The sequence below is a fragment of the Chaetura pelagica genome, unplaced genomic scaffold (assembly GCF_000747805.2).
Source record: "Chaetura pelagica isolate M959 unplaced genomic scaffold, ChaPel_1.0 scaffold38, whole genome shotgun sequence".
Lineage (NCBI taxonomy): Eukaryota > Metazoa > Chordata > Aves > Apodiformes > Apodidae > Chaetura > Chaetura pelagica.
In genome coordinates, this window is record NW_009954181.1 from 1918704 (window position 1) to 1943979 (window position 25276).

Sequence of the window (25276 nt, forward strand, 5' to 3'; positions counted from 1 at the left end):
CGGGGGCCGGGGGGAGGGGGGAGGGGCCACTCACTCTGATGCTTCCCTTTGAAACAACAAAAACAAAACAGACAGACAAACAGCCAGGAATAGTACAGAAGTGGTGCAGGGGCTGGGGGAGCACACCTCAGCACCCCCTCAGTGCACCTCAGTGCCAGGAGAGCACAGCCCTCCCACACACACACACCCCACGCTGCCACTGAGAACCCTCCGTTTCAGCCAGTGTTTGGAGGTCAATCCTTCCTCTTGATACATAGGCTTTTTTTTGTTTGTTTGTTTTCTCTTAAAATCTGTATATAATATATATATTTATATTCTGTATATATATATATTTTATATATATATTTATAGATCCTATTTACACATATTGCACACCGTCCTCTGGCCTCCTGCATTACTGCCTGTCAGTGGAAACGTTTCCGTTTCTCCTCTGGATCTGACCCGAAGTCCCGGGACCCGATGCCATTCTGAAGATTTATTAGTGAATCCTTCATCTGCAAGACAAGAAATGTCTCCACTGTGACACTACCCTACAGGTGACAGCACTTCAGGAGTTTCCTTCCCCACCAGTGCTTTCTCCTTCATGTAAAGCATGGGTACCACAATTATCTGTCTTTCAGGAGCAGCTCGTCAGGGCTGGGATGTACAAGTGGGGACTGAGAAGATGGGAGCCTGTGAGACCATTCTCCAAGGTAACAGAGAAGGGCTGAGCAGGAGGAGGTAGAGGGTGAACAGCCCTCGCCTTAGGGGAGAACAGCTTTCACATATAACCTCTGTTCTGAGCAGCCTGGTGTACAACCAGCTCTTTAGGCAGCAGGAGCCCCTGGATTTGTGCTCCTCAGGGCTCACACAAAGCGTGTGCCCTTCATCCACACCAGCTCTTATGAAATGAGGGTGAAGGTAAAACAGTTTGCTTTCCAAACTGAGATGTCAGAGACTAGATAGAAGGTGTGCTAATACAAGGGTTTGGCCTGTAGGTTTCTCTCCTTGATGTGTGTGGAGCCCTTTGAGGTGACAGAGAAGCTGCAGCCTGCAAGCAGCCCTTGGGATCTGCTGCCCACCACTGCATCAGAGGAGGGATCTGGCAGCAGCAGAGGTGACACACCTGGTAGACTGCAGTGGAACCAGGTAAGGCTGAAGGAGTGTGAGTGGGTGGCTGGGAGGACAGGGGGACCCTCTAGTCACAGCACTAACCAGCCACATGAGCTCACCTGGTCTAGAAGCATCACGGAGGATTTGATGATCTCGCGCCATTTCTGGAGCTCGGAGTCGTGGTACTTCTGCTGGGATTCTAGTAACTGGGCCCATTCTGTCTGAGACTGGGGTAACCTGTCAGGCAGAATATGAGTGAAAGTGAATCTAAGGAAACTGAAGTCAAGGGGTGTGTAGATTGTACTGGTGTCTGCCTAATTTTTACACCCCAAAGGGGCAGATTTTCTTGAGAAAATATGCATTTAAAGGTGCTTAGTAGGTTAGCAATGCTACTGTGTCTTAACCATGGTAACTAAAAGCAAAGATGTGAGTTGTAGAAGTCTGTGGAAGTTTGTGGAAGTTGTAGGTGGAACTGAACACCCATGTGCCAGAGGAGAAGGCAGTGTGCTCTTTGCTGGGAGACCTGTGTGCTGAATGATGATGGCCCTGTGGCCACTGATGGGAATAATGCAGCACAACAGAACAGAATGGTGTGGGACAGGTACCTCAGTGCAGTTCCTGTGCTTGGTTTGGTCCAGGCATGCTGTGTCAGCCTATATTTAATACAAGGCTTTCTCTTTATTACAAGGAATAGTAGCACTGGCTCTCTTTGTTAATGGCAGGTGTGTGCAGGTATCAATCCCCTCCCTTCAGGCCCAGTTAATCCTCAGAGCAGGGCTGGAGGCTGCTGAGTGGAGCAGAATTGGGCTAGATGGAAGGACTCTTAAGGTGCCAACAGGAGCATCACCAAGCTCTGGTTGCCCCAAGCTGTCACTAAGGCCCATGTGAGGGGCCCCAGGCAGGTGCCACTGGTCAGCCTGGTGAGGAAGTGGAGCCTGGCTGGGCCAAGGTGAGGATAAAGCCCAGGGGAGCAGAGTGACAGAAGTGGAGTCAATGGCAGTTAGCAAGGGCAGGAGCAAGGCACACCACTCTGCCCAGTTCTCCTGAGAGGTAAGGCTCTTCCTTTCAGTCCACAGTTAAGACAGGTAAAAAGCTTTTCTGCTTTCTAAGTTAGTCAGAAGGTTTGCCTACCTCTCTGAGGTTTGCTGCTTCCTGTGATAGCCAAGTCTTTTCTGCTTGCTTCCTTGGGCTTTGCTACTTTCTAAGATAACTAAAAGGCTTTCCTGCTATAGCCAAGATAGCCAAAAGTCTTGCCTGCTTCTTTGGCCTTACCTATGATAGCAAAGTCCAAGGAAGCAAATGGAAGACAAAGTAGAAAAGATTTAGCTATTTCCTAAGACAGCTAAAAGGCTTTTCTGCTTTGTCCTCTGCTTTTTTCTAGCTTCCCCTGTGCTAGTGGGAGCTACAACTCCCACTCCCTGGCAATGTAACAGTCTAATTGGTTCCTCTCTTACCTCTCAGGAAAACTGGGCAGAGTGGGCCACCTTGCTAACTGCCCTTGCTCTGCTGCCCTGGGCTTTGTCCTCACCTTGGCCCAGCCAGGTTCCACCTCCTCACCTGCCTGGGGCCCTTCACCCATCAACTTGGGGCAGCCAGAGCTGGTGATGCTCCATCAGCACCTTGAGTCCTCCCGTGGGTCCTGCTCAGCTGGCTCCAGACCTGCAGATAAAACAAAGCACTGTTAACTAAGCATGAGAGTTGAAAACCAATACAAATTAAAAGGATGGCCCCACTCCCTATGGTCAATAACCCTACTCTTCTACTACTACTACTAAAGACTGCTTTCCTGTCTATGTACACTTAGTTTGGGGGACTGGGGCTGGTCCCTGCCCACAGAGAACTGAAGTCTCAGTGGAACCAGAAATGGAAGCAATGTCTTCACAGCTCCAGTGGAAAACTCCTGAGCACAGCCAGCCTTGAGCCAGCAGGTGGGTTCTGTTTGCTTCCACAGCAACCACAGCAACAACACAAAGTTACCTGGGCAGGGAACAGAGCAACCACATCCTATTCCAGTAAGATTCTCCACTATGAGAAGCAGACAGACAGCACACAAGTCCTGTACTGAAATACTATATAGTAGTGGTCTAAATAAATGTCAAGAGTGCCAGAGGAAGACAAGGCAGGCAAAAATCACCACATGGATCCATCCATGAGAAAGTAGCAGAGCTGTTATGGGGTGAATAATGATTCTCTTCCCTAATGAGGAGAAATGTGGAAGTCCTTAACATGAGATAAACCATGCAAAAAAAGCCAAGTCAAACCTAAGTTAGCAAGGGAAGAACTCTGCACAGAAGTACAGCCAGAAAGGGACAAAAACATCTTAACAAAGGGGACTCTGGCTGTTTTCAACCTCTGAAAACAAGAGACACTACTCAGGCAGGATACTTAGCACTTAAGTACATAAAAGCATTCACCTAAAGATGCCAGAAGGAATTTTAAACAGAATTCCTGGCTATCATTATAAACAAACCACTAGAGGAAATCAGGTCACCACTGCAAAGGCCATCTACAAAAGAAAAAAAGTGCTCTGGAGCACATCCTGGGAAGTGCAGACAGGCAGGTCTGCCTTTGAGCCTAGACAAGATGGGGGACTTGATATAAAAAAAGACCAATCCCAGCAATAAAATCAGTCTGGTTGGAGGCTGCCATCCAGCCCAGAGCTCTATGCACCTCAGCACACACTAAGTGGACACTATGCTGAAGCAGTGTCCAAAAAGCCTTGGAACAGGTTCAGTGCTACCAATCATTACAGAAACAAAGTCACTCTGCACTCATACTTGACTGCTTCCCAGCTGGTGCCACCAGGGAATGCTTGGGCCATTAAGGAGTGCCCTGTGTCCTCCTAGTGGTGTCTCTCTTCCTCCCATTCTCCAACAACCTGGACCCACACCTTTCCAAACAGTTACCTAAAAGGCCCTAATTCTCCTATAAAAGGGTCATTCAAAGACACTGCTTTTCATCCAGAGGCAGGTTTAACCATCAGAAGATGGCTGAAGATGGCAATCTTGGCTCAAGATGGCAAAACACTCAAATCATACAGCATCCCCTGTTCCATGGGGTGCTGGAAGAAGCAGAGGTTGCCTTCACCTGCTCTCTTCTGCAGCTGTTTAGTTTCAGACCTAGAAATGCTGATGGCCTCGCAACTTCAGCTACCTACCTGCTTCACCTGTTCTACACGAAAAGGAAGCAACCTACAAGAGAGCCCAGGTGTTCTGCAAAAGCCTCTAACAATGACAGGAAACTTGCAAGAAGAGGCAAAGGCAAGGCAGGTGTGACAGTACCTCTCCTGGAGCCGCAGGCCCTGCCATGCCGTGAGTGTCTGCGTAGTGTATTCCAACATCCAGAGCTTGTAGAACAGCATCATATTGAGAATGACCAGCAGCACCAGACTGCAAATAAAGAGAAGAGTCAGTTCACCAGGAGCACTTCATAGCCCATTGCCTGCCAATCACACCTGGGAAAATGCCTGAGGCTTTAAGAAGGTATCTGGGACCCAGGTCCACGCTGAGTGGGAATTTACTCTGAGTAAGGGCTGAGTGATCAGAGCTCAAAACTTCTCTGCATGGGAAAAATGTGTGAGCAAGGAGGATGGACAGACAGAAAGATGACAGATCAGAACAGGTTGGATGAGTAGATGTGCCAAATGCAGAGAAAGGGAGGGAAACAGGAGAGCAAAGAGGCAAAAAGAGAGAGACAGTACCTGAAACAGATCCTAATGGGAGCAGGGAAGAAAAAAGACGGAGTAGCTGCAGGTTAGAAACAGACTGACACAGAACAGGAGAAACCAGGCTGAGCAGAGGAGGCTCACAGACAGTGCAGAAGAAATATGGGGGGAGGAGGGAAGGAAGGAACAGTGGGAAGAGAGGCAAGAGGAACTGTGTGCCTACAATTCACAGTGACATTGGCTCAGCAGAAGATGAGCCGTGTGTAGCTCTTGTGGCCAAGCCCAAAGCAGGGTGAGCCTGCACATCTCCAGCCTCAGCCCCTCCTGCTGCCCCAGGGCTGGGAGCCCCAGGCAGGCTGCCCTGCAGACCCAGGCCTGGCCCAAACACTCTACCCTGCCTCGTGCCCCATCACCCTGGGCCCTTCTGCTCCTCCCCTCAGCCACACTCAGGGAGCAGATTCTTAAATAACATGCTCGTGCCTGTCTCTGAATAGTGCAGCTGTTTTGCTGGAAGAATGGCCCCCTATCACCCAGTTGAGTCAGGAGGATGGCAACTGGCCAGAAGAGGATGCTGAAAACACCATGGAGGACTCTCTCAGCTAAGCTAGCAGCCTGTCAGGACAGATGTAATGAAGTTTTTGTGTCTTGCTGCCCCAAGTTTTAATTGCATCTCACCTCTCTAGATCTGGATGACAGCACCAGGCTCTCTTCTCATTGCATTACTTTCCATTACCCTACTGCTCAATACAGCAATGAGCTGGGCTGCTGCTCCAAACTCTGCAGACCTTATCCTCACTGGGGAAAGGAAATGCAGAAATGGGCTCAATTTGAAAAGGAAGCTCAGTCTACAAATCTCAGCTTCATCCCACCTCGCTAAAAGGTGAGTGGAGCATAAGAAAAGAATGAGCCAAGTTCTGTTGTTCCTTCAGGCTCAGCAGAATGTTTCCAGTTCCCTCAGTGCTGAGAAAAACCCGGATTGCTCCTCTAGGACTGTCCTGCTTCACAGCACCTGCCCTGCAACCACTGCAGCACCCACACTTGACAGCTCCCACCAGCCCAAGAGGCAGGGAAACAGTCTCACAGCCCAGGGTGCAGGCATAAAGCCTGAGCCACAGGGGTCTGAGGGGCCCATCCCCAGCTCACTTTGAGAGAACAACCAGACAAGTCCAAGACCAGCAATTGTGACAGATGTTGGCAGAAAAGGGACCCAAACCAAACATAGTCCTTACTGCTGAACTAGTGAAATCATGCCAATCTCTCTTGCTTCATGTATTTCTACCCTTATTTTGCAGAAAGCATTTCTAAACCATCCAGTTTCTTTCTGAGATGGTATCTCATCAAAATCACCACCCAGGACCAACCCAAAAAGGATTTGTCAGACCAGTGGAAAGAAGTAGCAGACTCTTCATATGCCCTGAACCCTGTGTGATGGCACAGAGACTCCCAGAGAGCTTCCATGGTCATCTTTCATGAGAGTAGGTACCTTGTCAGCAGATTATATTATTTATTTTAAATTTAAAAAACAAAACAAACAAAACCACCAACAACCAACAAACCCACAGTTTCTAGATGTCATTGAAAATCTCTAAACTGAGCCCCTGAACTAAATAAGACTCTTTCAACTTGTTGGATTATTTCTTTTGGAAGTACTGACTCCCCTCTCCTTGCACAGCTGCCCCTTGCTCTGCCTCCCACTGCCCATGGTGCTGTGTCCCAGGCAGGACAGCTGACCTGGGACTCCCAGAAACACACAGGTCTGCAAAGCCATGTTTCATTAAAACAAGGTCAAAACTGAGAGGAAATGAGACTTTGATAAAATAATAATATCCAGAGCCAGATCAGTGGCCAGCTAAATACTGACAACATCTGGGATCAAGCCAGACAAAACAGCTGATGGGGCATTTGGGGGAAATTTTAATGAATTCTTTTCTCCCTGTCATTGCTTTTCTCTCCTCTGTGCTGTGCAAAGTTTGGGACCAGAGAGAAATACAAGAGAGAAAAAGCTGGCACAGGAGAGCACAGATCACCAGAAATATGGACCAAAGCTGTTAAATGCTGATTGTGAAGGAAAGGAACAAAAATCACTTACACAAAACTGATGACCAGGAGCAGCTTGGAGACACTCTGCAGGTGGAAGCCACTGGGGCTCTCCTCAGGGATGTGCCGTGTCTGAGTGGAACCTGAGGAGATAAGGTGTGTTCAGGCTCAGAAATGCCCTTTCCCCATCCCATCCATTGACTAGATGATCTGTTGTGGTCCCTCCCAACCCCTAAGATCCTGTGATCCCTCCATCACCACGCAGCCTCCCAGCCCCGGGAAGCCCTGGTTCCTCTTCCCACTAACCCTCTGCAAGAAAAGCTCCAGTTTTATTCCAGAGGTACCCAGCTTTCCAGCCCCAAACCATGAGAGGTCTGCAGCTCCTCACCTGCCACATGCTTGATTCGATGTGCAACCTCTTCATCCGTGGGGGTGGTGACAGGGCTCAGCACCTCCTCCAGGTGTGGCACCCGCAGGTGGGCATGGGCCCGTTTCCTCCGGCGCACGGTCGATTGTTTGCTCACCTTCTCTTTTGGGGATTGTCTGTGGACCTCAGCCAGGTACGTGCTCTCAGTTTTGGTCAGTTCACTCTCTGCAGAGCAAGCAGGGGAAAGCATTTAATAGAAGTGGTACTGCCCTTGTAGAGACAGACTGAAGCCCTCTCGTGGCACAGCTGCTGAGCCAAACAAGTTGGCAGGAGAGGACACACTACACATCCCTTATACCTTTTGCCAAACTCAGAGCCCAGACTGGCTGTGCTCCCACCAGAGAGCAGGATGTGATGACCTGGTTCATTCCAGTGCTGTGGTCATAACTTTGGCCGTCCCCTTTTCCATGCCTCTCAGAGCTGTGATGCCCAGCAGTGTCACATTGCCACACTGCCTGCTTGCACAGAGGGAGGCATCAGCTCTGGCAGGTGCCCCTGCCTGTGGGTCAGCACTGCAGCTCTGGTCATTGCCACTCTTACCCAAATGACGGAAATAATCTTCTAGGCCACTCCAGAAATTCTTCTCAATGAAGGATTTCACCAGTCCCCAAGGCTGTTTCCTGTAACGTAACTCTGTGGAAACCCTGCGTGAAGAAAGGAAAGCTATTCTCCCGGTTTTGCTTCCTGGAGGTGATGTAAAATCCCAGTCCTTTGTCAAGGTAAATATAAGAAATAATCGTGCACACTGTTATTTCTGGAATGGTCTCAGCCCTTTGTGTTTCTTGAGGAGAAGCATTGCATGACAAAGGCAGTGGTGGGAAGGCCTCCAGAGAGCCTGCCCCAGGAGGACCCTGAGACCTCTGGCCACACGGCAGAGAGACATTTAATTACTTAATGAAGTCAAAAACAAAAGCCTACAGCTTTGCCTGCTACCAAATTTCCCCTGCTTGCCCCCCTAGGTGCACCTCAGAGGCACAAACCCTGGACATACGTCCTGTTGCTTATCACATGTAGCTGGCTGTGTGTGGCAACCAGCCCTGCCAACCACTGCTTCCATGAAGGGGGCAAGAGAGGTTTGTAAATCCTCCCCCTGGCCCAGCCATAACTCCCAACAGGACAAAGAAATAAAACTAAGTTCTCCCCAGCCCCCTCTAGCACACCCAACAGCAGAATTCCCACCCAAAGGTGACTTTTGGTGGTCAGTAAAATTCTTTATGCCCCAAGGAATGTACCTGAGTCGGCTTTTGTTTCTGGCAACACGAGTCAACGTGTAGCGGTTAATGGTGTAGAAATAATCATGGTAGGGGACGTCGTGAGTTAGCACCTCTGCATCTATCACATAGCACTCGCTTTCTTGGCTGGCTTTGTACATTGTCTGCATAAAAGACAGCATGCAAGGCAACTATTAGTCTGGTTAGAACACAGCTTGGATAGATTGGCACCTTCACTAGCACTTGTTAAAACTGCTCTACCACAGACAAGAGTCCACACCCATGCCCACACCTCTGCCATTTTTCCATCACCAGCTCCCCTTTCAAGGAAGGAATACCTGAGGAAACCAAGCATTTCACTCAGCTGTTCCCCAAGGGCATATTTCAAAAGGGACATTCAGCCCCAGCAGCTCAGCCTCCAGCATTTTGTATCAGAGACACAGTTACATGCTCTGCCTGGTGAGGACCAGTTCTTTGGAACCTCTGCAGGTGTCACCTCATTAAACTGATGCCTGGCTTGTCAGGGAGCAACTTGATCTACCACCAGAGGTGAACCTGCTTTGAGCAGAGGTCCTTTCTAGAGTAAATTATTCTAAACCCTGTAAAAACATGTCAGTTGCTTCCATTAAGTGCTTCTAATCTGCATCTTTTTTTGCCCCAGAATGAGCCTCACAAAGGGGACAGACACAACTGTAGGTCCCTGTGCAAGAAGCAGGGGTTTCCACTTACCTCTGCAGCAAGGACACAGCAAAATGCACCTCGGTGGTTCACCCCAAACTCAGAATAAAATAGGCCATGTCCTTGCCTGCCTAGAAGTGCACTGTTCCCTTTGCCCATCACTTTCCCTGGCCCTTTCTGCTGTCTCCCCTGCACAGTCTCTGCTTCTGACCAGCACCCTTCACCTCATCCTTACAGGGCACATCTTGCTGCTGGGATTCTCCTCTCCCTGAACATAAAGCTCAGACACCCCATCTCTTCTTGGCTCCTTCTTGGCATTCTCTCCAGTTGACTCTCAGTATTTACTTTTGGCCACTTGCCCCATCTCTTCTTGGCATTCTCTCAAGTTGACTCTCAGTATTTACTTTTGGCCACTTGAACAGATCTCTGGACACAGAGGGAGGCTTTTTCTCCCTCTCTAGCTGCAGCCCTACTAGATACAGGTAGCCTGGCTCTTCCCAGTGCACTGCAAATGGGTTTTTGCATTTTAAACATGTCATCTAATTGTCCCCACCAGTAAAAAAACCTGGACATCTCTTTGTGGAGCTGTGAGAAGGACTGGCCAGGCAGTATCTGGCTTCTTGTGCCCTGCTCATGAATAACATCTGCTGGACTCACCACAGCTCAAAAAAATACCAGTATGGGAGACAAACACAGTTGTTAAAATACGCTGGTTTGTTTACAAACTCGTCTGCTTTTGCTAGAAAACTGATGGTCCTTTCTTGCACTGCAATCCAGCGTGAGTGTCAGATGAGCTGTTCTCATTTGCAGTGGCACTGGGTGGCAAGTTAATACATGGAAAACGTGTAAAGGAAAACGGAAAGGGAGAATGAAACGTGCAAAGCAACATGCCCAAGGCAGGAGAATAAATCAGAGGGTTGTTTCTGCAAAGCATTGCACTCTGCTCCCCTTTCACATACCTGTGTCTCTGTGACAGTGGCAGTTTTGGGGGCCAGAGGGTTGGTGAGGGTAATGGTATATAAGATAACTCTGGTCTGATTGCCATTTTCTTCCTTCTTCCAGGGATGAAAGATAATATCTGAGAGGACAAAACAATGTTCTGCTCAAGTAATTGGAGAGGGAGCTCAAGTCAATTCCCTAGGGAAAGGCACCACCACATAACTAAACTCAGAACAGGATTTCCTTCCCCTCGAGGAGCTTGGCTGCAGAAGCACCAGAGCTCAACTGGGAATGGGAAAAGGTCTCCTGTACCAAACGTGAACACATTCCCCTCTTTCAAGTGCAGGGGCTGGGGACACACCTCCCTCAGCAGCCCTACAGCTACAGGGAGAGGACTGAAGTGTGCCAAGGGACACCCTTTGCATTGACAACTGCACAGCCTGTGCCAGTGTCTGGTGAGGACCTATAACAGCTTTTTTCTCACACTGTTGAGCCTTGAACACAGCATCAGGCCTTAGCTGATGTTAAAAAATGAAAGACTCTGTTTCTTCAATAAACTTAGATCCAGCTCATAGAAAATAAAACTAGGCAGCCACACCAGGGTGGCTCTGCCTGCTGTTTCCCAGCAGGACAGACTGCAGTATCACTAGGCAAGGTCACACCTCCGAGGCGTGTGCCAAGACACAGGTGTGTGTGTTCCCAGCAGGGACCAGCCCTTCCCAGCAGCAGCTCACCAGAGAACCGGCGCTGTTCCATGAAGTCCCTCTGGAACTGGGAGTCTGTGAAGAGCAGGTCATACAGTTTGTCCACGCTGAAGTTGAACACTTCATTCACGTACTGACGGCCGTTCAGGTCCTCGTAAAAGGCTTGGACTTCCCCTGTGGGAAAACAGGCCCTCAAGCCCCAGCCAGGACCGTCTGTGCCAATCTCAAAAGTACCAGGACCTTAGTTATTTTACTTGGTGAAGAAGGAACCCCAGGGAGATACTTCTAACCCTTTTCCTCCACTGCCCCCAAGACAATAGTGTCATAGATTACTTTAGGGACATCCTTCCAAGTATCCCAACACATTGGATGGGAATTGTTTGCATCTTCTGAACTCTTAGGGCCCAGAAAAGGAATTCAATATTTGCTGCTCCAGTCCTTCACTGGCAAGGATAGGAGAAGGCTGAAAACATGACTGGGAGAAGGGCCCTTCCCTGCATACCTTCATCATGGGTCTCTGAGGAGTCACTGAGCTCAGTGGGAATGTCTTCGTTGTCATTGAAGTCAAGGGAAGGGGAGTTCACAGGGCCAATGATCTCTATCTTCTCTCCCATGATATTAGCAATGCCAAGGTCTTTTTCCACAGGACTCTCTGCCACTGCCTCCTCCTCTTCTGGTAGCCCTCCATCAAACTGCAGCAAGGGGAGAGCATAATGAGGCAAGATCAGCACCTGGAAATTGGGAGATACTTCTTTACCACTGTGGGCCTAGTCTCACACCCTTGAATATTTGCCCTTGACATGTCTGGAAATTCAATAATACAGAGAGGAGGAAGATAATAATATGGTGTTTGTAAAACACTTGGGCATATTTGATCACCTTCTCTCAAAGAACCACATCCAGTTCAAGCCTGGGACATACACAGGCTTTTTGTTTGTTCAGACAAGCACACAGACAGTATTGGGTTTGCCCCTGAACAAGCCCAGTACAACTAGGAAAATCTGAGGTTTTATCTAGACAAGTCCTGCTCTGCTCTAATACTGGGAGGGAGGGCACACACTGTTTCCTGGGGCATAACTGAAGGCAGAGAGGAAATTCTAAGCATCTCCAGCACTTATTTTTCTTTCCTTGAAAAATATAGACAGGAAAATGTCCTTGGTGCTGAGAGTCCCAGTTTACTGGCTTTTAGGACAGGCACACTTTGCTCACATTTTTCCTGGGCAAATGCCATGCTCACATCTCACTGACTCGAGGACTGTGGTCAGCCCCAGTGGAAGAGAAGCTGCAGGGTAAACAGGTACCTCCTACACTCCAGGACTACCAGCTGGATCCCAGAGAAAAGGATTCCTGCTCCCACTGCAGCCAAGGAGAACACGTACCGAGGCTGGTGCTTCACTGCTCCCCGTGGATGTCAAGGTGCTGGCAGTGACAGATTTCTTTGGCAGCTGAGGACTAGCTTCTGGCTTGGCCTCCATGCTGCTTTTTGAGGAGCTGTCATTGACTTCATTCTCCTCCACAGGGATTTCTTCACAGTAGCTGAGACGCCACAGAGAACACAGGTTTTTATATTTACCCCTCTCAGTACAGCTACAACTGGACACACAGAGCAAGTCAGAAGCCTTCTGTGAAGTTTCCAGTCTGGCTGGATGCAAAACTGGCTCAGTGCTGGGAAGATCAAGCCCAAACCTCTCAAGTGCTTATACACAGACTGACAAAACACCAGAACTTTCTAACCATGCACCATGCTGACTGGCCTTGGGACCATGAGGCTTTGTCATTAGAATTACTCATCTAGCTCAGCAAGTAGAGAGGCAGGCATTTCAGTGCCTCCTGATTTCCCTGAGGGAATGATAACACTTCCAGCTTTTTAGACATTACTCATTAAAGGACAAACATTCAGCCCAGAATCTCTCACCAGAGACAAACAGCAGTTTAAGGTATGTAGTGTATCAGGAGTCCTTTCTCCCAAGGCCAGATTTCTTCATCACAGGCAGATTTTACTCCTCCTCACTCACCCCATTGTGTTGAAGTCATCATCAGGAGGCACGTAGTCTTCATCATCACTGGTCAGACCCAGCTCGTTCCCATAACACTGGTGGACAAAGTGCCAGAGCTCCTTTGGACAGAGAGGCTGAGGGAGGGAACACAGAACAGTCCACGTTTGCACCTGGGAATACTTAAATATCATGAATTTTTGGAACTACCTTTACCAGGAGTATTACATCCCTTGCCCTGAAAGGAGAAGTGAGAGATCCTGACACAGGCCCTGAGGGAGGTGGGAGCCCTTCTGACAGGCTCACCCCTCTCTGAATGCCAGGGGTGCTACAGGTGGACTGTGTGCAGCTGGCCCAGCTCTGTGCTGGCTGCAGGTCTGTACCCTCATATTGTCAGGCCAAGCTGGCTTAGAAACAGCTTCATTAAGCCATAAGATGCCCTTTTGCCAACTAAGCCTTCACCATCAGCCCAGGTTCTGCCCTAAAATCCAACTTTGAGATTTTTCCATGCCACAATCTCATGTTACTGAAGCCTACCAGGAAGCCAAGGCCAGGCTGCACCCAGAGCAGCACACACCAGGAGATTTCCTGCTCCTACAATGCTGTGTATGTAATAATGTAAGGACTAAACCTGCATTTCCTTCCAAATCTGTTTTCCCTGCCTCTTCTGCTGTGCCTCCATTTAGTGCCTCCTACTATACCAAGCCACAACACCTTTTGAGGCTTTTCCCCCTCCAGGTTTGTTTAAATTAAAGCTGCCTAAAGAATTACAGCCAAAGGGAAAACAAACTAAACCAGCAACAAATAAAAACATTTTCTGTTGCAGTTTAAAATCCAAGATATCTCACCAGATACTATTGTGAAAAGCCTGGATTATTTTCTGTTGCAGTTTAAAATCCAAGAGAGTTTGTCTCACCAGATACTATTGTGAAAAGCCTGGATATACTTCCAGTTCAACAGAGAAAATGAATTGTCAAGACTGTTCACAAAAGCTCAGCTTTTTGGGGCTGCATGTGAGTTGACCACCACATGAACATGTTCTCTGGTTCCTAGAACATGGGACAGGAGAACTGGTGACTTAAATAAGTGGTACAGGGATGAAAGGGGATGGATTTTTACCCACAAGGAATTTACAACCAATGACAAAGATTTATTGGGAATGAGGGCAAACAAAGCTAGTGAACGTTTTCAGAGCTGCTGGCTGTAACTTCTTCCCAGAGTTACTGCCCAGGATAAGACAGGACATTTTTAAGCTACCTCCCAAAAGTAGCAATCAAAAACATAGAAAAAAAACCTCTAATGAGAAACTTGTATCCAAAAGAAATGTCTAACTCTGTTTCACCATCTTCCCACGTCTTATCAGGAAAAAAGGCCTAGATGTTTCCTCCCTCTGTCCTACCAGACATGGATCCTGCATTTGGAAAAAGAGCTCTGGAAGCTTTTCCTGCCTTTATCACTCCATGTCTCAGTTCCCATTTGCTTTGACCTTGAAGCCAAGGGCATGGAATTTTGTTAGAAACTTTAATAGTCTGATCAAATTACAGCATATGGAACAACACAAGCTACCCAGTGCAAAGCAACCCTTTTGCATACTAAACACCACCCCGATTTTTAGGACAGGCTATTCTGGGTGCTTGGTTACTTAAAGGAGCCTTCCAGTGTGGTATGAGCTCCAGCCAGAACATCTCAACATGCTGGTAGCACTGCAAGCTCAGTTCCTGAGCCTTACTCCTGCACACTAAGGTCTGAGATCCTCACTGGCCTGTGGAACAGACACTCAGATCAAACAGAGGACCTCTGTGGTCTCTGGCAGAGACATCCCTGCTTCACTTCACCATCCAACCCCTAAGCCTTACCCAACACACCCCACAGCCACCCACCACTGTCCTCCTCAGCTTCTGAGATGCCTTCAACACATGCTGTCCTACCTTGAACTCCACAGTGCAGAAGCAGAGGTTACCAAGAGCTTTCCCTGGGCAGTAGCTATTTCTGTTGCATTCAAACCAGTTGCTTCTGGGCTGCTTCACTTGAATTACAGACCTAAAAAATTCTCCTTCCTGAGACACTTCCACATCTCAGCAGAGGCCAAGTGGCATCTACTGTGTGTGCCAGACATGTCTGTACATAGACAGACTTCATAGAATCATAAAACTTGTTTTGGTTGGAAAAGACCTTTAAGATGATCAAGTCCAACCATTAACCTAATTCCACGTGAAGAGAGAGAATTGCACCTGGAGTTACATACCTGCTCTGCCCATGCACCTGCTTACTGTCCCTACAGCTTTTTATTCCCACACTCCCTCCCAGGCAGTGTGTTTCTGCAGACATTGCCCACTTCTCTTTCAGCCCCCCAAACCTGAGGTGCTGGTCTCTGTACCTTGTCAAGGAGAGCATTCTGCCAGAGTCTGAACATCATCATGTACGTCCTGTCTCGAGCCCCAAAGGAAGTAAAAAAGTGCTGAATGGGAAGAGATGGAGAGAAAAATCAGTTCAGAAAATGCCCACAAAAGGGAAGGAGGAGAGACAAGCCTTTTTGGATCAGTTTCCAGCTACAGAAAGGCTGAGCAAGTCATACAGCACAGCTGCTCTGGTCTTAGGCACAGACTGAAGCTGAGTGCCTCTCACCCAAGGGAGCACAGAAACAGTTCTGTTAGAGATGTGCTACTAGATAACCCAGATCTTCTACCTGGCCCCACAAAGGAGCTACACATGTCCCAGACTCAGCCCAAGGTCTGCAGAAGCTCTGCACCCAGCCCTTCTCCCTTCCTCCCAGGTAGCACCAGGAGTCATCTTGGAAAAAACCCACACCACACGTATTCCCCTGCCCCTCACAGCCATAAGGGGTGGCCCCAGAGGTGGAGACTTCAAGGACGTACCTTTTCAGTGTCAGTGCAAACTTGGATGGCATTAGGAATGAGCCGTGCTGTTTTTTCCTTGGTCATGGAGCAGATATCCTTCAAGCGAACCGTCAGCTGCAGGCAGGGCCGTGCGGGGAGGGGCAGGCAGGAAAAGAACACAGGAGAAGAGAGACACTCATGAGAAAGACAATGGAAAGAGAAAAAAAAACATGTCAGCAAATCTGCTGACACGAAACACACGCTCAGTGCAGCAGCCTGACAGCCTCACCAGTGTCTCCCAACGGAAGATGTTGCTGTAGAAGCAGATCCAGTTCTCAGAGAGGTAGAGGCGGCCCTGCAGGAGAATGTCCCTCTGGAGCGCGCACGAGTAATCTGTGGGGGACAGCAGGTCATCACTCACAGGGTCACAGAGGGGTGGGGGCTGGAAGGGACCTCCGGAGACCATCCAGTCCAACCCCCCTGCCAGAGCAGGATCCCCTAGAGCGGATCCCACAGGAACACGTCCAGGTTTGAATGTACCCAGGGATGGAGACTCCACAGCCTCCCTGGGCAGCCTGTCCCAGGGCTCTGCCACCCTCAGAGTCCAGAAGGATTTTCTCATATTCAGGTCAAACCTCCTGTGCTCCAGTTTGTGCCCATTGCCCCTTGTCCTGTCACTGGGCACCACTGATTGAGGAGCACCCAAACCAGAAGGCAGGACAGCCTAAGGGTGAGCAGCAGCAACAAAAGAAGCAGCTGCTCGACACAGTCCTGCAGAAAGTCAAAGGCAGAGGCAGAAGGAGCTGAGCCACAGCTGCTGCTCTGCCCACCAGGTTATGATTTGTCCCCAGGGCACGTCACAGACAATCTCTCTTGCTGACTGATGATCTTGCCTTATTAGCATTCTGTAGCATCCTGTGTACTATTTCCAGATGTTAATCTGTCTTTTCACTTCCTAGTGCCAGCGTTAATTTCTCTTCCAGTTCAAGCATCCTAAACAATTTCTATCCCTCTGCTGGGATGTGCACCTTTCAGCCGTATGAGATCAGCAGTTACACAAGAGAGCAGAGCAGATGCAGCACCAGGATGTCACTGAATGGAGATGGAAAGGCAGTCAAGTGTGAGAAGGGAGCTTCAGGGGTGTTAGATAAAAGGGAAGCTCAGTGCTATCCATGTTGAGATGTGCAACCCTGACCAAACCATAGAATCACAGAAGGGTTTGGGTTGGAAGGGTCCTGGAAGATCATCCAGTCCCACCCCCTGCATGGGCAGGGATACCTCCCACCAGCCCAGGCTGCTCCAAGCCCCATCCAACCTGCCCTTCAACACTGCCAGGGATGGGGCAGCCACAGCTTCCCTGGGCAACCTGGGCCAGGCTCTCACCACCCTCACACTCCACAATTCCCTCCTCATGTCTCACCTCAATCTCCCTCCTCCCATTTTAATCCATTCCCCTTTGTCCTCTCACTACAAGTCCTCGTAAAAAATCTCTCCCCAGCTTTCCACCAACAAGGAAAGAGCTCAAACAGCAGTGCACTGGGAGGTCTGGGTAGCACTGGGGAGGAAAACATGCTCCTGAAATCATGAGGGAACAGAGCCACAGATGATACAAACCAGCGCCGCTTTCCCCAAAATTATGGGAACCATTGTAAGTGGTGAGGAGGTTTCTGCCTGTGCACATGACACACACAAAGGGCTTGTTCCTTGGTGGCAATCTCTTTGAAGAAGAAAAAGATGCATGCAGAGGTGCTGCATTTCCTCCCCAAGCCATGGACCAGCACAGCAGGGCACAGCACCAAGGGCTGGACGTACCTACGATGAGACGCTCTGTGTCCGGCAGCTGTTTGAAGAGTTTCCTGAAATCCTCGTTCCGTTGTTTGTATGTTGGACTCAACACCTGCAGAGAACAGAGTGGCTGTTCAAGAGAGGGGCAGGCACGAGGGCAGAGAAATGGAGTGGGGAAATGGGAACACCTTGGCAAGGAGAAGGGGGATCAGATGCGCTTACAAAGCGTGAGGCTGGGAGCTCCCATCACAGCAGACACACAGAGGGGAGGATTTGGGATTTAGTGCATTAAGTGAGAAGAAGAGGAGAATTTGACTTGGAAGAGCAAGTACAGAGTAGAAGGACTGTAACCATATCTGCTAGGTACCAAAATGGAATTGCTGGGGCTACAAGACTAATCTTGTTTCCTGCAATCCCAGGCTGCACATGGGATGCCATGTGCTCTGTCTGCAATGTGTCAATCAGCTGCTGATTGCCCAGCTCCCCCAGGAACAGCCCAGCAACCCCAGAAAATAGGGGTTAGTAGAACTGCAGCCCTGCCAGAGGAACCTCAACCATCTCTGTCATCAAAAGCTCAGGAATTATGCAGTCATCCCCCTTCCTATCCTCACCAAAGGCTCCACCTGGCAGTCAGTGAACACACACACACACGTGGGTAGAGTGAGAACACTTTGGTGGGCTCAGCAGAGGCTCTTGCAGTGACTCAGATGTGTTCTGCACTTTCTCTGTAGACACTTCCTCCTCTTGGAAGGCCTCTGAGAAAACCCTGCTGTTGACTGAAGGGAAACCAGGTGCTGGCTTTTCTCTGGTGTTTACCAAACTATAACATAATGCTGTCCATGTTGGACCACCTCCTACACACCATCCCCACGCTGACACCTGCTCACAACAGCCAGAACATCTTTTGAAGGCAGAGAGGACTGAAATAGAGGCAGGTGCAGATTCAGGAAGCCCTCTATCTGTCATCAAATCCATCATGTTCTTTCCCCAACAAATGTAGGGAAGGTGAAGCAACCTGAGGCACCACTTATTCCCTCCCTATCTCCATTTCCTCTTCTCCTGTCTCTACCAGCTCTCCCAAAGCAGAAAGGTGGGCACACCCCAGAGCCTCCCAGCAAGGGCCCTAAAAATCTAAGGAATTACAGAATGTATCTTCTATATGAGAAGTGGTGGTGCTGAGGTTGCAGGGGTGGGAGGAACAGGAACATTATTTAGCATTAACCTTACAAAATTGTCAAATGCTATCAAATCAAAGAAGGAAACAGACACCACCACCTCCCAAAAAAGCATTTCCTCTTCCTCACATTAGTTCAAGGAACTAGAAACACCATTTTTTAGCATCAACTCAGCACTTCCAAAATTTTTTCCAGTCCATGGGCCCAAAGGAAAGTATCCTACTTTTGAATAAAATCTGCTAACCAAGAGATAGCAGAAATATGCATTTCACTTACCTATTGTCTAGCCTCAACATCTAGAAAAGATCTTGGCCATAGATGGGCTGCAGCAAGAGCCCAAGGCCAGGATTTGCTGAAACAGCATGGGAAAGCGGGAGGGGAAGAGAGATTATAAGAAGCTCTGGGCTTTGGGTTCAATGCATCACAGCCACCCAGCCCAGCAGGACAGTCTCCAGCTAGAGGAGTGATTCCCCTCCCCACACTAAGGGGTGTTCTGACCTGTCTGAAACCTGTGCCACAGCAGACACTTCTGCTCAGCACCAGAACTTCTGTTACCGTGACAAACAGTTCAGTTCAGAGACACTCACAGCTGGAATTTCATCTGATCCATGGCTGACATTTTCTTGGGACAAGTCAACAAGCCCCTCCAGGTCCCACAGCAGACGTGGCAGTTCTTGATCCAGCACAAGATCCCAGAGAGCCCCGCACTCCAGCAAGGAATCCATCGCGTTCCCCCAGCACTTGCACAGCTCCCTGTGCTCTCAGTCTAACTCTGCTTTTCCTGTTCCTGCTGTCACTGCTTCTTGTTTAGATTCAAAGTCGAAAGAGATACAGCAGCTTGGCAGGAGTTTATGTGCCTTCCCCTGCTTCCCTGCTCACATTCAGGTTGTCTGTCCTAGCAGCCTCTGCAGATCTGAGAGAGGGTTTGCCCTCCAGAGGGCTCTGAAAAAGCTGCTCATTAGGGGAAGTGCTGGCAGGCAACCTTTGTGCTCCTCTGCTCCCTGTCCCCAGGCTCTTGCTGTGGGCACCCCTAAAGCAGCTCTGCAGAAGTGCTGACAGGCTGGGCAGCCCCAGGCAGGGCACTGCAAAGCAGCTGCAGCCCCTGACTGAGCCCCAGTGCCCAGCACTGCCAGAGCTGCCACTGGAACAGCTCCCACCACCAGGACCCCAGCACTCCAGCCGTCAGTCACAGATCTAGCCACGGTTTCCAGCACTGAACAGGGCAGTAAACAGCTCAGAGACTTCAGCTGTTTGGTTTTTTTTCCCCTTTGAAACCAGGAAAGCAGTGATTCTTACTCCTTCGATGCCTGCCTCAGGTTCTCCTCTCTAGTCCCCCTCTGCAGGCAGCTTCAGTCTTTGTTAACCTTTCTCATGGAAGGAGAAGTCACCAAAATGACTTGCACATGCCTGAAGTCCCTGTAGCTGGGGGATCCTGGCGGCCAATGCCCTGCAGTAACCCAGCCCTGCCTCCCAGCAGATGTTTCCTGTAATGGAAAGTTGCTGGACAGGGTGTGCTGGGGGAGGCGTGAGGAGGGACCAGTCCAAAGAGCAGAGGTAAGAGGTATCAGCCATGGGAGACCCACACCTTTGGAAATCTTAAGGGCTCTGCTGCTGCTCTGAGACCCCCTCAAAAACACAGGTCTTCTAGGTTTTAGTGACAGGCGAGGGCTTCCTTCAGGCTGCAGCAGAGGAACTTCCTGCAGCTCCCAGGAAGATTCCTTGGTGCACTTCAACTCCCTGTATCCCCTGTCCTTAGTCCCCAGCTGCTCCATCTCTCTGCTCAAGTGTCAAGATGCACAGATAAACACCCACACCACAACCCCAGTACTGCTCAGCCACCATGTGGAGTCTGTGGAAGCACATAGACTGAAATTAAATAAAATCCTCATTCTTCCTAAAAAACTGGGCACACAGATCTCAAAAAAAACCACAAAAAAACCCCAACAAAAAACCAGAACAAAACCAAACCCAACCAATCAAAACCTAAAAACCACCAACCAAGCCTGTGCAAAGACTTGCTCCATTGCAGAGCCAGTGACTCCAGTTTGCTCACTGACAGGAGCAACTGGCAAGCTCAGATGCACTACAAAAGCACTGCTGGTGCTAGACAGCACACAGCTCTCCCTCCTGCCCTGCTGGAAGGCACCAGCACATCCATCTGCCACCCCAAGATGAGAGGACAAGAGGCAAAATTTCTGCAGTCTGGGAAGGACAAAGAATGAGGATTGTGTGAGGCACCTCATTGCTTTACTGAATGGCCCTTTTTGCTGAAAACTCCTTATGGGATTATTTCCAAAACAAACCCCAGCAGGATGCTGCTGTCACACATCCACCTGCCTCCCTCTGCAGAGATGAATGGCAGAAGGGATGGGAAGAGCTAACCTGGAGGTGGAGACAGCAAACATTAACCCTTCTGCAAACAGAGAGAGACAGGACAGGATGTCACTGCAAAGGGTGGAGAGAAGAGGCTCCCTGGGGGAATGGGGAGAGAAGGGACACTCCCCAGGGTTGGATCTCCCTGTTAATGCACAAACAAATCCTCTGACAGGAAATTTAAAGCAATTAAATTGCTGGGATGGGATTGGGATTGGGACAGGGAAGTACAGACAAGAGATAGCACAGGACACAGAAACAGGTGAGGAGAGATGACAACGGCAAGAGGCAGAGAGAAAAAGGGGAAGGAAGAGTGTATCCAATCCAATTCTCTGAACAGAATTGCCTGTGAAAAATACCTGAATGACATTTCTCCAGAAATAGTTTGATAAAGTGGTTACTGGAACTTAAAAGACAATTGCACTGATTTACACAGGAAAAGGCTGCTCATTCAGCACCTTTGCTAACTCCTCATCAGGCCTGGGTTTTTGCAATAAACTCCATTTCCATGATTGCTCTGGCTGAATCAGCCCCAGGCTGCCACCCATTGGAAAACCATTTCTGATGTTGTCCCTAAAATGATGCATACTTTCTATTCTTCACAGGGCACATTTTACTCCTAACAACCAAGTTTCCCCCTCCACTGCTATCTACGAGGTCTCCAAGAGGACATTGCAAGAAAAACACAGCACACTGAGACCAGCAAAAGCTGATTTTGGAGTGTTCAGTCTGTGAACATTTGACATTGCTCTTAAAAAGCTCCAATTGCTGCTCAAAGGTCTCCACAAAGGCTGTTTGCACCATCACAAGACTCTCAGCTGTGGATTTGCAGCCACCTCCTTGTGCACAGGATCTTGCTGATCTCAAGACTCAAACCTGAGAGCTCCTCCATGCTCAGAAATGGGGCCCTTCACCCACAGCCCAGAGGGAAGGAGAAGACAGGAGACAGCTTTTACTCATGGCAGCAAAGTGCCTCCAGTTTGTCTTTCATTTTAATGTTGTCTGCAGGGTGACAAAATTCCTTCTACCAACTCGTGGGGCTCCTGTCACCCCCACAGCCAGTGCCACCTCCCTGTCATCAGGGAAGTGAAACACAGTTCCCACCTCTGTGAGCACATCAGGTCTGCAGAGTAAGTTGTGTGTCTGTTTCAGTAAACAAAATTAAGGACAAAGTTTGTTTTTTAGGTCTAGTCTTAAAAAAATATATAAATATATGTTTTTAAACAATAAATCCATTAACAATAACTCAACATGCAGACACCCAAGTCCAAAGCAGACACAGGTAAAACTGCCTCCTCCTCCTGATGGCTACACCACAGCTGCCCACAAGTTTCATTTCATAGTAAAAGTTCTTCCAAACTTCCCCACGTCTGCAGCTCCTCACTAAAGGCATGAGAAACACCCCAGGGAGTTTTTCTTTCTGCTGCTGGTGAACTCAGCCAGCCCAGTCATGGTCTGCTCTTCCACCATGGGGACATGAACACAAAGCAAACCCTGCAAGGTTGAAGGTATTTGTTGTCAAATGGGTGTTCTTTTTGAAATCTCATGGTGCCTCAGGACCAGTTTGCATTTGTCCTCTGGAAAGCAAAGCAGAGAAAGCACACCAAGAGCCAGAAAGGGCAAGTCTCCTGCCAAATCAATCCACAGCCTTGGGTCACCTCTTTTCTCCCACTTCTCAATCTGGTAGGGATGTCAATCCCAAAAAAGCACTGGTAGGATCAAAAGGAGAAGCCAAAAGGTGAGAGAAGTTGGTAGCACCTTAAGGAAAAAGTAGAGAAAAAGGAATCCAGGAGTGGGAAAAGGAGGGGTTCCAACTGGCAAAGATACAGTGCTAGAAGGACAAAAAGACCAGTTAAAAGCAGCAAAAGCTGAAGTCATCTTAGAAAAGTGGCACTCTGACCAGTGATGTTCTGAGGATCTCTGAGGCCCGTGTGCTCTTTGAAGCAAGGGCTGTATTTTTGGTGTGTGTCTGGGCAGTGCCTGGCACCCGGGGCTGCTGAACTGACACAAAGAACAATGTGGAGGGTGTTTGCTCTGAGCATAGGGAAATGAAAATGAGGGAAGTGAGTAAAGGAAATTGTAAGGCTTCATGAAGGGGCAGCCTCCACAGATGAATTTCTACAGCTGCTCTCTGTGGGGAAAGGAAGAGAAGAATCAGAATGATCCAAATGCCAGAAAAATGCTGCCTGAAGGGAGTTGGCAAGGAAGGGAAATAATATCAAGGAGACACATTAGCAAATTTTTAATGCCAGTAATAGTGCCAAGTAGAATTGACTGCTTTCCTGCAGTTTGTGGCCAATCTGTATTTCCACATTGCTGCTTTTATCTGACCAGAATGTCTCTACCAACTAGAACATGGTTTTGTTTTGCTTTCTAAAGGAAAATAATTGGGGGGGAAACCACAAAAAATGCAGCCAGTGCTTACTCTCCGGATGTACTGTCTCTCATGCTGAAAATATATGGAGGAAAAACAAGAGAACAGAAAGATAAGATAGAGAGGACATGAAAACACAAGAGACCCACAAGAGCAGACCACAGCAAAGCACCATGCAGCAGGGGATGGGCCTCAGCAGCTACAGTCAAAAGCAGCTCTTGAGTAATAGCAAAAGTCACCTTCAGCCACGGGCACAGATCCCAGCAGCCTGGTTGGGCCTGTGCACCTGCCCAAACTGCCTCACTCCTTGTTTCTCCTCCTGCCATGACCCCACCAGGAAGGACTGCCATGGTTTATCCTTCAAGCTCAATGCCATTGCCTCTGTGCTTCTCTCTGCTTCTGAGATGATCTCTTTTCCTGTCCTTACTACTCTCCTAGTGCTGATGACACTCAGCAAGGCAATAAATCTGCCTCTCATGCCTCTGTCCATCCAACCACTCTGGGTCACTGGTTCTAGTGTCTCAGGCTGCAGGAAAGTAGGACCTGTTGCTGACCATGGAATGGCTGCTGCCTTTGCCTACAATATCAAGGTGCTGCTGGTATCTACATTAGAGTGCTTCAGGGGTGGGGATTCAACTGTGCAAAGGTGACACCAGTTGTGGAAATGTGGCCACCACTGCTTTTGTACCAAAACCACTGCCACTCGTGCTTGCAAAACAGAAGTAAGCTTAAGGCAGAAGCAAAAGATGGTTGGTGAGGACAACAGAAAATCTCTCCCCACAGCACCCTGAGAGATGCAAAGGGTTTGCACGGTGGCAGCTGTGTTGGTGACCACATCAAGACCAACCCTGTTGGGACACAGGATGTGGAGCTCAGCAGAAGAGCAACTGCAAAGACACAGCCTTTGCTCTCTGTGGCATCCTCATGCCACGTCCTCAGGATGTCAGTCCTCCTTTGCCAGTTCTGAGCCATTTCCATCTCCTCTCTTTGGAAATGCTCAGCATGTTCCAATGCCACTGCAAAGCCCCTTTGCACCTTCCCCCCACCCAGGTCCCAGCCCATATTCACCCAGGGACAAGAGAAACTGGAGTACTTACATTATACCAACTCTGGCTTTTCTGTAAGGACAAAATAAAAGAGAAGGATTAGTCAGCACAGAGATCTTAGGATCAAAAAGAAAGATGGACAAATTAGGTGCAATCTGGTTTGTATCATTAGCAAAGTGAAAGTGGGATTGAACAGAAGATTTCAAAGGTTTTCATAGTATGGTTTAACAGAGTTATTTCCAGATCCAGGAACAAAGAACAAATCCAGAAGCAACAGGAACAACAGGAAACGATTCAGGCTGAGGTGTGCATGTCCCCATGCATACCCCCCCATGCTGCAATCCTGCAGCTCAGCAGCACCCACCAGCCAGGGGAGCTCAGCACACACTGCCAGCCCCTGCTGCCAGAGGCTTCTCAGCCTCCCAGGTCTGCTGGCTGGGTTGCAAAAATCACATTGTGTCCAATGGACCCTCGAGGAAGCACCAGGAGGCAGGGACACAATTTTACTCACAAGCCATCAGGCTAAACTTTCAATAAGGTTTTGAATTTTCAAAGGGAGACAATTCTAGAGCCAGGAAAACTGCTGAAAAAAAATCACTAGAAACCTAAGGAAAAAAATGAAAAGCTGGGTCGTTGGGGTTTTTTTCAGAATTTCAGTCCACAGTGTTTTACATCATCTGCACATGTGATTTGTTTTGTCCTTATCATGGCATTTCAGATGGTTTGAGAGGACAGGCCACATGTCACACTGAAGCATATGGAAAAGCCAGCTCAGCTTGCAAAGTCACACTTGGCAATTTTCAGCTGGAGGTGAGAATTATCTGCACAGGGAGAGGAAGAAATAAGCTTCACACTCCCACACCAGCCAGGCTGCCTTTCCAATGTCAGAGCACTGAGCAGAACTGGAAGTAGAGGCATTTCCCCATTGTAGGGTGGGGAT

The 25276-nt window shown here is 48.8% G+C and overlaps 1 protein-coding gene across 2 annotated transcripts in view; it reads right to left on the minus strand.

Annotated features, from left to right (window-relative positions):
* Positions 1 to 276: 276 nt before the first annotated feature.
* Positions 277 to 25276, minus strand: part of GRAMD1B (GRAM domain containing 1B) — a 31605-nt gene continuing 6605 nt past the window's right edge. For both annotated transcript variants that reach the window (XM_010002885.1, XM_010002884.1), the window contains 18 exons: positions 24388 to 24408; positions 17396 to 17480; positions 15873 to 15976; positions 15623 to 15718; positions 15124 to 15204; positions 12768 to 12883; positions 12132 to 12288; positions 11255 to 11444; positions 10783 to 10926; positions 10069 to 10187; positions 8453 to 8595; positions 7761 to 7864; positions 7182 to 7385; positions 6846 to 6936; positions 4793 to 4804; positions 4374 to 4481; positions 1212 to 1329; positions 277 to 494 (listed from right to left, as the gene is read on the minus strand). In XM_010002885.1, the coding sequence (XP_010001187.1) occupies positions 405 to 494; positions 1212 to 1329; positions 4374 to 4481; positions 4793 to 4804; positions 6846 to 6936; positions 7182 to 7385; positions 7761 to 7864; positions 8453 to 8595; positions 10069 to 10187; positions 10783 to 10926; positions 11255 to 11444; positions 12132 to 12288; positions 12768 to 12883; positions 15124 to 15204; positions 15623 to 15718; positions 15873 to 15976; positions 17396 to 17480; positions 24388 to 24408 (1983 nt within the window). In that variant the 3' untranslated portion in view covers positions 277 to 404. The remainder of the gene's footprint in view (positions 495 to 1211; positions 1330 to 4373; positions 4482 to 4792; positions 4805 to 6845; positions 6937 to 7181; positions 7386 to 7760; positions 7865 to 8452; positions 8596 to 10068; positions 10188 to 10782; positions 10927 to 11254; positions 11445 to 12131; positions 12289 to 12767; positions 12884 to 15123; positions 15205 to 15622; positions 15719 to 15872; positions 15977 to 17395; positions 17481 to 24387; positions 24409 to 25276) is intronic.